Source organism: Hippoglossus stenolepis, chromosome 8 (genome assembly GCF_022539355.2).
Source record: "Hippoglossus stenolepis isolate QCI-W04-F060 chromosome 8, HSTE1.2, whole genome shotgun sequence".
NCBI classification, from domain to species: domain Eukaryota; kingdom Metazoa; phylum Chordata; class Actinopteri; order Pleuronectiformes; family Pleuronectidae; genus Hippoglossus; species Hippoglossus stenolepis.
Window position 1 is genome coordinate 12234224 of NC_061490.1, and position 11282 is coordinate 12245505.

Here is an 11282-nt window from a genome sequence, read left to right on the forward strand (position 1 = left end):
GATGCACTAGCGCATCAGCAATTTTTTTTTCCAAAAATGCATGATCACTGCATTTTGGACGTACTCTACCAGAATGTCCCAGAGAACAACTTGGGTGGGGAACCTAAAGGCTGCTAATTGTGTGACGATTCATAAACACAAAAAAAACTAGTCAGAAATGCCAATAAAATCTCATATGAGCCATTATTTTCATTGTTAAAATACTTGTTTGCCATTTGCTGTTTGTGCTGAAATAACATAAGATAGTGGACCAATGTGGCCTTCAAGGTGGTTTCTGCTGGCTGTGTGTGTGTCAGGTCACGGTGAACAACAAACACACATGTCGACAAGCATCAAGGTGACTGTCTAGAAAAGAAAACTAGATGCTGGATATCGCACTTTCCAAAAGAAATGGACAAATTATTGTGAAGGTAAAAGCCAGTTTAGAGGGACATGCTCACAGTCAAAACTCTTAACAGCTGGAAACATGCAGGTAAACTGGATGAACTGCGACGACAAATGCTCTTAGATAAAGTAACGTTTGGGTTCCCAGCGAGGGTCCATCGAGAAGGAGAACTTGTTAAGGAGCCCCTTGTTGCTGCTGCTGCTGCTGCGGAGCTTCTACAACCAGACAAAGTTAAAGTGTGCATTGTGTGCAAACACTGCATTTTCTCACTCTGCGAGAACAAACGCCTGCTGTGACATTTGAATATGCTGCGGAGTTTCTGCAAAACTCCTCAGGCATTCGCACGAGATGTTTCAGGACACGAGAAGCTGAAAATATTTGCTAAATTGTTAAATCAGCTGATGTGTCTGAAAACCTGCATCATGACTTCATTGAGCTGTAAAACAAAGACAAGCTCAACGCTGAACTGTATTTATGACCTGAGGATTTTACTATTATGTGGAGCCAACTGCTGTCTGCGGTTCTTTACCAAACTGACTCCTGCACCTCTAAGATGCCAAAGTATTCCTTTAAAGCTCTCCGCTAATGAGGTGAAAGAAGAAAAACAAAATCAAGCCTTCCTCACAGCCACACTACAAAGAACAGGAATCGGTGTGTTTGCATGCGCGTACGTACTTTTCGTATATCCTCTGGCCCCTCATGAAGACCTTGGCTTCACTGTCCAACGGGAAAGTTCCATCGTCCTTGCGGAAGCGGTAAAACAACTTCAAGTCTTTGAACTCCCGGTGCTCGTCACACACTGAAAAACAAACAAAGACACAAAGAAAACAAGGAGGTTTTTAGTTGTGTTAGATAAAGACTTATCACCTGCAGGAATAGAGCTCAACAGCATGGTTCCAGGAAGTAAAAATCCCATTCATTTTCTCAATAGGGATTTTGATTTTCAGCCATAATATTGTAACCATCCAACGTAGATTTACCAAAAGCTACGAGATTGTGAAACTATGTTATATGCTCCTGGAGAAGCCACAAGTCTCTATGATATAACCTGCAATCTAAGAAAATTTTGTTTTATTTGCAATGTCAATGAAAAGTACTGCACTACCCTCAATCCTCAGGTTCCTGTTACCATGGACATGTTTACCACAACCATGAAAATCTTACTAACATGCTGTTGTTTTTTAGAGATGAGGAAAAGAAGGGTCTTGAAAATAAATACAAGGTAAATTAAAGAAGAGGAGCGCTGGAAGTCGTTGGAAATGGATCATTTACAGTGGTTTATGGGAGGCGTAGTTTCTTAACTCATTTACTTCTCGAGTCAGAGCCGTTCTAAAAATGAGCGGTCACTGTTGTGCTCCGTTGAGAGAAACATGGATTATTAGGACAGAACAGGAAAGATTGTTACCAGCTGCTTGACAAGAACCGGAAACTCTGACAAATATTTATATGAAGACAAAACATCCAAAAGTACACATTTACTTTACGGCTAAATCCATCGATCTTAATTTCATTTAACTGTCACCTACAGGGCTCATTCTAATTCACGGCCCCGTATGTGCTCGGGCTAATTTATGATGGTAGAATATTGCACAAGCAAAAGCATCTTGGGAATTTTGGTTATCTTTTAATAAAGCCCTGACTAAAACCTAAACAGAAATAAATCATTAATCAACAGCTGCTAAATTTTAGTTGGCTCTGTTTAAACATCGACTACAGGGAACGTCTGCCGGCTCCTGCTGTCTCTGTCTTCACAGTCTGATCAAATCCGGAGCAGGTAGTGAGACGCTGCGTCAGAGCCAAATTGGCTGAGAGACAGAATCATCCATTAAGAGGCACGCCCAGAAAACGTCAAGAGAAGAAGAAAGAGAGAGAGAGCAGACGCAAAGGAGAGCGACCCTCACAGTTACAAGAAATATAGAAAACACAAGAGAACTACAAGTAAAAGTAACCCCACAACCCGTGAACACACCGACACACACTAAAGCCTGCCTGATACATTGTTGGCCGATAAAATTGGACGTTATGAGGCTTTCGTAACGTCAGAATAAACAATGCAGAAAATATGTGTATTTATATATATTTTTTACATTCAAATTTTTTTTTATTCAAGTTCTATATATCTGGTTGTATTTGTGTTTTCTTGATTATATGGTAGTATATTAGAAGCTTATAGTTGACCTTTAAAATATCAAGTCTAAACAACATCTTTGTCATAGTGGTTTGATAACTGCATCTTTGGAAACATTGCCAAATTTCTTTAAAATATATATCTGTCAACTGCCAATATATCAGTATTGGAAATTTTTCACTAGTAGTGTTAGCATCGGCCCCACAAAATCTGCATCAGACGGGCTCTAAGACACAACCACAAACACAGACTCACACACAAACAAACACTCACAGAAACACTCACAGACACACACACACACACACACACACACACACAGACACACACACACACACACACACACACACACACACACACACACACACACACACACACACACACACACACACACACACACACACACACACACACCATGGTGAATGATGCTCTGGTCTAAAAGTTTCTGCATGATCTTGATGGCCGTGTCTCGATCGGTGGCCTCCTTGTGCTCCATCAGCCAGTCGATGAGCTCCTTGGCCACAAAGCAGTTCGGGTAAGTTCGCAGGTGGTGCCGCCGATCCTTGATCACCTTCGCCTCGTGGAGCCGCAGCCTGGAGGTCGGTAAACGAGACGAAGAGGGGAGATAAAAAAGATTCTTGAGCATCCTGCGACACAATTCCTTAGAAATTAGACAATGTTTGGTTTGACACCGTAAGGCGGGGCTACTACTGATGCATATGATAATTATAATACAATAAGTAGTGAATGTGGTAGTATGAGCAAAACTCAACAACTTTTATAAAGAACCATTTACATAATCACCTTGATCACAACAAATTTCCAATTACTTGGACAAAAACAAAAATTTAGAATATTGCCAACCATCTCCATCAATATTAGTTTTTAATTTCAGTGTGATCCAAAAACAAAACATACACTTAGACCCATTCCATTAGCATCTGTGCTTTTCACACCTTGGTGAACCCACTACTAATTTGGCAAGACAGCGAAGTGAGAGAGCCCCGCAGTTTTTGGTGAGTTTGTGGCATCGAATATGGTATTAATAATGAGACTTATAACTTATATGTCACCTTTTAAATAGGTGGCAGCTCACATTTCCGACTGTAGTTATCCATGTGACCTGCATCATATTGGTCTGTATGATAAACGATATCCTTGTAGTAGAAAGCTTGATCTGGACAGACATCCGAGGTTAGACAGTAAATCGCTCCTCTAGGCTCTCGGTGAAACGCATTGTATTCAAATACTGTCTCCAGGGATTTATAATGCGACTTTATCATACGATAACATGACAAACCTCTCATGCTTCTATTCGCGTCCTAGATGCTAGTTTCACATCATCAAGGTGACCTCTCCCTGAACCTGAGGAATTGTGAAACAGCCCACCCGACTCTTAGCCATGCTTCCTGCGGCTTGCTGGTTCCACTCCACGCTGCGTCTGTGTGCAGCTGGCAAGCATCACTTTGGATTAGCGATGACAGGCCGGCCCAGTAAGACTTCTCTCTCCTGCAAAGACTGGAGATGGGCAAATAACCTCATCTGCCCAAGTTCACAGACTTCAGACTTCCAACCAGGTCTGGTCTCATCCTCTCTGTGTGCGTAGACGGCTTCAGGGGATTTCAGCCCTAATCGAGATTTAAATCGTTTCAAATGGAGCTGGAAGCAAAATCATCAACCTTTCTGTTTCCCTATAAACAGCTTAGTTGCCAGACTCGTGGTCGGTGTTCTTAATCTCTGTATTAGAGTCCGACCGATATATGAAAAATGTATTTTAAAGAAAACAATGCAATAAGAATTTGCATTTGTGTTCACATTTTACATAAAATGTGAGAATTCAAGTTCTATACGTTTGGCTGTAATTGTGTTTCTTTTTATTTATAATAAAGTTTATATATAAACTGTAAAATAACCCGTAAAAAAAGCAGCAATTACATTTCTTTGTCATATGGATTTGATAATGAATTATTGCTAACTTTTTTAATAGGGGCCTATATCAGGAATTTTTTACTCCCTTCTATCGGTATTGGCATCGACCTCTAAAAATCCATAACGGTCAGACTTTACTCTGTATTAGCAATTCTTCAACAGGATCAAACAAAGCCAGCTGAGAGCATTTCTGAATGAGTCTCTTGCAGCCTGAAGACGTTCATGACGCCTCACCCTCGGCCACAGTGAGACGTGGTGCAACAAACTGACTATTCACAACAGACTGGTCACAAGACTTATTGCAGCAGCTGCACGAGTCGGTGTATCATGATAGCTGTCCTCTCCAGCCCTGTGCCTGAAACAGATCTGCTCTAAGACATGAGCCGTCGACCTGATGGAACTGAAATCGGTGATAAGATTTGTTTTTTTTGTGCCGTTATCAGTACCAGGAACTGTGTCAGTTATGTTCCATGAGCTGGACTCGTGATACAACGATCAAACAAAGGTGTGGATTAGATACACTTGTTTTCACGTGGCTTGTGTTTCATATCAACTCTAATTGTGTTATCGTGAATAGTGCTGTTCACAGAGTTCAATCGACTGTGACTTCCTCCCTTCCACATTTAATATTATTTTCTGGAACAAAGTCAAGGGACAAAGCTAAATCAGGGAAGCCAAGGTAAAACACAGAGGGAGAGCATCAATCATTAAACTGCCCTGTGTTTGTGTGTGTGCACACTGTACAAAGACTAAAGCCTTGTCCCCACATGCACCTACAGTATGTGGGTATTTCAAACTGGGATTATGCTCATTGAAAATTGACCTTTAACAAAACTCCTTCCAGGGTTGGGAGGGTCAGAAACTTGCAGTGGGGGTCTACAGCCATGTGAGACGATCTGTGAGACTCCACAGAAGTGTGGTGGTGCTTTGAGCTAAATGCTAAAATTGCTGCTATTAAGCAGGTTTAACATTTACCTTGTTCCCTTTTCTTATAGAGCATGCTGACGTTTGCTAATAGCAATAAACCCAAGGAACAGCTGAGGCTGATGGGAACGTCGTTAAACCTCACGTATTTTGGTCAATAACCAAAGTTTGAGACAAACTAAATTGAGCTCAATGGAATTTAAGGGATCTGCAAATATCAAGAGGCTTAATCGTCTGGGGATCATGAATATCTGCACTAAGCTTCACAACAATCAATCGTTGTTGATATCTCTCAGTCTAGATCTAAGTGTCCGGCCGACCGACAGAACAACTGCTGTTAACGTGGCTGACAAAGCTCCCGGGCTGACTGCAGTGTCTCCAGAAGAGGAAGGCGGACAGAGAGCGAGTCTTGTGTGTCACAATCTTGAGTCCCTTCCCCCAAAGAGGCAGCGTCTCAGAGGACTCAGGGACTACCACCCCAACCAACCCCTCGCTCACTGACACCAGCCACACTGTCTCAGTATACAGCTGTGCCAGGGACACTGACACACACACACACACACAGTACACAGAGACAAATAAGGAAACACACATCGGTGCTAGGCCAGAGTGCGCTGAAGAATATGTCCAGACACAAACAGTGTTTTCTCAAGGCGATGACTTTATGGTTGCTTTTTATGGTTCTCTGGAGCAGGTCGGTGTTACAGTGAGTAATTCAAAACAACGCCAACTTTATCACACCCAGCCGGAAAACACAATTCAGTGTTTTCCTCAGAGTTCAGTGGGGGAGCTGAAATTCCAGGCATTGGTGCCATGCTTTGCCTACTGAGCCTCTATTCATGAGCAGGTCAACACCACCGGGCTACAGGCAACAACACTTTTAAGGGTTTGCAGTACATTTTCCAAATAGATAAATAGGCAGGACACGCAATGACGTACGGTTTGATGGTTCATAATTCCATAATTCCCCAAAAAATGATGTATTACTGGAGCAGCATCAATAGATCATGTGTTCGGTCCTCAACACAGAGGATCCTGCAGAATCTACAGTGCCTCAGGCTCAAATGTGATGTGTGTTGTAGGGGTGAAGCTTGTGCGGCTGGAGCTGTGCATGCTGCAGTGGGGCTGCGGTTTACAATGGAAGAGGGCCACATGCGTGATCACTGACCCGCTGCAATCACGATTATGACACCCACTTCTCTCATTGAATGTGACATGTCCTGTCGAGTTCTCAATCATCCGGATCTGGGCCAAATAAACATGCTTGAGTTGGCAATGCAAATTGAATCATTAGCAATAGTATGACTTTACTAACTGTGAGGTCTATGCAGAGGTGGCTGCAGATGTGTGTGTGAGTTTGAAGATGTGTTCCCTCAAACAATGTGGGAGCTGCAGAAACACCCAAGGTCAGCGGGGAGGGTCCAGGAGGACTATCCGACCTACCTCAGCTGTTCTCCGGTGACGAGCACCTCGGCCAGCCGCTCCAGCTCTGCAGCCTTCTTCTGCATGGTGTTCCCGATCCCGTCCATGTCTCTGCTAACACAGGAGCCCCAGACCCGGGAGAGTGTTAGTCAGCGAGCACCCCCCCACCACAAAGACATCATCATTCTGCCATCACACACTGCTCCACTCTGGCATTCCTGTTCTGTGACCGAGTTAAAGTGCTGAGCAGCAGAGGAGTGTGTATTTTTTTAATTAAAGCTGACAAACACACAGAGAGAAAACAAAGGCACGCGCGTGTCCATGATGCATGTGGTGATTTCAGAGAATAAACAAAGCACGGAGGTGTTTCTTCTTACCCTTCGAGCACCATGGGGAGCGAGAGATGCGACTTTGCTCTGAATCCTTTGACGAAAGAGGAGGGAGTGTATTCCTTCATGCAACAAAGCAGACGGTCAGTGAGCCAGCAGCTCCATCGGCACTTCCGATTCCTAGAAAACCTCCAGCGGCTCCAAACATCTGCACATGCACGCACACACGTTCACGCATGCTTGCACGTCCCCTCCTGGATCCCTCTGCCCGTTTGTTTGTTTGTTTGTTTGTTTGCACGCAGCAGTGTGTGAAGAGCTCGGGCTGCAGCACGCGTTCCACGCAAACACTCCACGGTTTTGTGTGACACTGACACAACACACGGGACGAGTGCACGTTTCCCTCCACGGCGCAGCCACGGCCCATCCACACGGCCACCGCATTGGGAGGACTGGTCTGACGTCACAGGGGGGAGTTTACCCGGGGCGGGGCCGGAGAGGCGTGCGGGTATGCTCAATTCTTACACCGTCGGGGGGTGGAAAGAATTGCAGGGTCGGGTGGGATATGTAATCTTAGCCTTTATAATGTAGGTGACAATGTAAAACAGAACATGCAGCTGTCAAGTCAAAGTTTAGTTATACATCACGTGTGAAACACAGTTGACCAAAGTGCAGAACAGGCTTAAATCAATCAATCAAACTTTATTGATATAGCACCTTTTAAAAACATCTATTGCAATTCAAAGTGCTACTGAGATTTTATATCAAAACAGTAAAAAGTTAAAAGAACAAGACAGAATAAATAATAATAAGAATCAAATTATTAAATACACCTAAAATAGAGTATAGTTAAAAAATAAATTAGAAAATGAATTGCACATGAGCCATAGACAGACAGAAATTAGTGTTGCACAGTTAAATGAGATGAATCTGAGTTTATAGTGAAGTCCTAGAGTGGGTGTGTGCCTTGTGCTGGGAGCAAAGTGGGTTGTACAGTCTAACAGCTGCAGGGAGGATGACTTGCAACAATATATATGAAAAGGGAGAATAAATAAAAAATGAAAAAGTGACAAAAGGTGAAATATCAAACATATTTGAGACTCAAAATATTGTGCAATCACAGATGGAGTCAAGGTCTGAAACTCAACTCAAATTAAAGGCCAATGAGAAGAAGAGGGTCTTTACTAATGATTTAAATGTGTCTAGGGTCTGAGCAGCTTTGATATGAATTTGTAAACTGTTCCAGAGATTACATGCAGCCAGTGCAGAGGCCAGGTCATCTCTATTTTTTAACCTTTAGAGCTTGAGACATCCAGCCGTATCAGGTTGGTCAACCTCAGTGTTCAGGGTGGAGTGTGAATGTGCAAGGGGTCAACTGCATAAAGTGGTACCAGCTCATTTAAAGTCCTGAATTGGTTTAAAAGTTTAAAATAAGTACACATTTCCTGTAAAGATTGTAGCCTAATCTTTGTTAATAATTGTCCCCTTAGTCTTACTTTTTGCAAAATTGCTTAAATGTGAGCAGGATCACTATAACTAGATTTAGAATTATACCAAATTTACCAGAAATCTGAATTTTTTACATTTACTCGCTGATTCCCAGAAGGACTCAGTATCAGTGAGAACTCACCAGTTCGCATGTTTTCTCCTTCCTACAAGGGGAATATTGTGTCCTATATACCCCTTTAATTAAATAAGATGGGAATGAAGGATCTCTAGAAAACTGCAGCAATACAATATACAGTAAAAGAAAAATTAATTGAGACAATGCTTCATCCTGATGCCACATGCTGTAGAAATAAAGACCTTGTTTATTTTTACTCTTGACCTAAAGGTGCTGTTGACATCCGAGTCAAACATTAAGTTTCATCTGCAGTTGTGATTTATCTGATAGTATAACATCTGATTTAATGAGCCATTCGCAGTTTCACTGTACCGGCCGTGTGTACTTAGACTTGCATGGCTTAATCTTTGAGACAAGCATATGCTACTGGCAGGATCAACCAGGTAGCCCTCTCTGCGCTGTAGAAACCTAACAACTCATGATGTAGGTGTACAAGAAAGAGCACAGAAATACCTCCAGACTTACATGAGTCGCTCTGTAAATCCACTCTGCAACAAAATAAGTTGAAACAGGTCCAGTGTTATATCTCAGCGTATATTCAACAGAAACTTGTTGGCAGAGGTAGTTGTCATATTGTACATACCTACATGTTTTAGTAACAGGATTTGTATAATAATTGTGTATGACAGGTCATTCTGGGACATTCACTGATACTTTAACTTGCAAAAATCCTTTGCATTTTCTTATTTAGGAGCAGATAAAAACAACCCAATGCAGATGTTAATCTTTGAGATAGTTTTGAACACAAGGTCCCACTTTAATCTGTATAAATTGATCAAGTAATTCATAGCATTACGAGCTTACTACACTACACAACATTTGCAGCGTGTGAAAGTGACATAAACCCAACGCCTCCTGCCAGCACAGATGAAGTCATCTGGTTTTTCATTGGCTGCTTTGGTTCGTGCGTGTATTCTGCAGAGTAGTGGATCTTCTGTGAATGTTCTCACAACTGATGGTTCCGACCTGCAGATCTATTAATATAAACCCACCTACGGTTTGCATGTGGGTGAGTAAGAAGAAGAAGGAGCAGCCACATAAGAGACATTTTAAAAGAAAATCAAATCCTTTATATCAAGGACATAATACACAGGCAGCAGTGTGTGTGTGTGTGTGGGGGGGGCTTCATTTGTCATCTGACTATTTTAAACTTCACTTCAGCTACAAATACCACAAGGACCACGTGACAAAAACAAATAAACCGTCCCCCCCATCCATCGCAAATTCAACATGCAACTGCCCAAACCGTCGTCACGTGGGCCAGTGGCGCAATGGATAACGCGTCTGACTACGGATCAGAAGATTCTAGGTTCGACTCCTGGCTGGCTCGGTATTTTTCTCTCATTCCTTTTACGATGAAAACTCTTTTTCATGTTGTCGTCTGGACAGTTTGTAGTAAATCTTTATATCAGCTGACTCGGTGGTTTGTGTTAGCGTGCTGCATGTAGATATAACAATACTCTGTTTATGATTATAATTGACTGTAATATAAGAAGTTACAAGCTTACCACCGTGTTAATAATAAATAAATAAATAAAATACAAAATAATTATATTAAAAGTTCGATATAAAATGGAAATCATCACCTATGTGTTCTCTCTCTCTGTGTTCTCCTGGAGCTGTAGTCTATAGGAGGTGGGGATCGGTGGCGACCTCTGCTGGTGTTTTTAGGCAACGACATCGGGGAAGGACAACACAGGCCACTTCCTCTGATAATTATTTAAAGCCATTAATCTGCGCTACGCAGGTAAAATCCTGTTTCATACAGTTTCTGTCTAAATAAAAAGATCACAACAAGAAACATGTGCATAATCAGTCTGTCTTCCACCTGATTCCACCTTTATAGAATAATCCTTATATCTCACGTGTCTTCAACTCCACTTCCGCTTCGAGTACACCACGTGACTAGAATAACCCGTACTTCTACTTTCTTCTCTCCTCAAAGAAAAACGATGAAGGAAATCAAACCGGCAAGAACCACGTCTAACAGGCAAAGGGTCCGGCAACACAGATTTATAATAAAATCCTACTGTAGTACGATCACGTGGGCCAGTGGCGCAATGGATAACGCGTCTGACTACGGATCAGAAGATTCTAGGTTCGACTCCTGGCTGGCTCGTGGCTTTTATTTACCGGCCCGTGGCTGAGACCCAGGTTTTAAGAAGTCGAATTCTTATCGTTATCCGGGTTCTTTTTCCTGTGACCTCTGATGGAGGCTTTCTGTCTTGGTGGCACTTTATGCAGATGATCACATCCTTGTGCCAGTGCCACTGTGCTCCCTCTCCTCTTTTCTCTTCCTGTAATTGTTTAGAGGAGTATGGAACAGCTTGAGTGGATGTCTGAGTTGATGGTGGCATCGCTGAGGGTAATGGGAAACTACCTCATCTGTGAGGTCCGGGGCTGCAGCCGTCACAGTGGGAAGCACAGATTGAAAAAGAAGGACAGAGAAACAGGAAGTGCAGGCGCAATGGTAGGAATCTATGTTTTTCCCCCAACAATTACAAAAGCCCCAACATTAAAAAAATACAATATTCAGCATACACTTCT

At 42.4% G+C, this 11282-nt stretch overlaps 1 protein-coding gene and 2 non-coding genes across 4 annotated transcripts in view; 2 read left to right on the forward strand and 1 right to left on the reverse strand.

Moving 5' to 3' along the window:
* Positions 1-7545, reverse strand: part of deptor (DEP domain containing MTOR-interacting protein) — a 32615-nt gene extending 25070 nt beyond the window's left edge. The window contains exons 1-4 of one of the 2 annotated variants that reach the window (XM_035162490.2): positions 7163-7545; positions 6807-6896; positions 2925-3103; positions 1061-1184 (exon numbers count right to left, since the gene is read on the reverse strand). In XM_035162490.2, coding sequence (XP_035018381.1) covers positions 1061-1184; positions 2925-3103; positions 6807-6896; positions 7163-7242 — 473 coding nt within the window. In that variant the 5' untranslated portion in view covers positions 7243-7545. Of the gene's footprint in view, positions 1-1060; positions 1185-2924; positions 3104-6806; positions 6900-7162 lie in introns of both variants that reach the window. The other variant, XM_035162489.2, reaches the window with a different exon arrangement.
* A 2447-nt stretch (positions 7546-9992) lies between these two features.
* trnar-acg lies at positions 9993-10065 on the forward strand. The gene has a single exon. It is a non-coding gene; the product is annotated as a tRNA-Arg (tRNA).
* A 716-nt stretch (positions 10066-10781) lies between these two features.
* trnar-acg lies at positions 10782-10854 on the forward strand. Its single transcript has one exon. It is a non-coding gene; the product is annotated as a tRNA-Arg (tRNA).
* Positions 10855-11282: the final 428 nt, after the last annotated feature.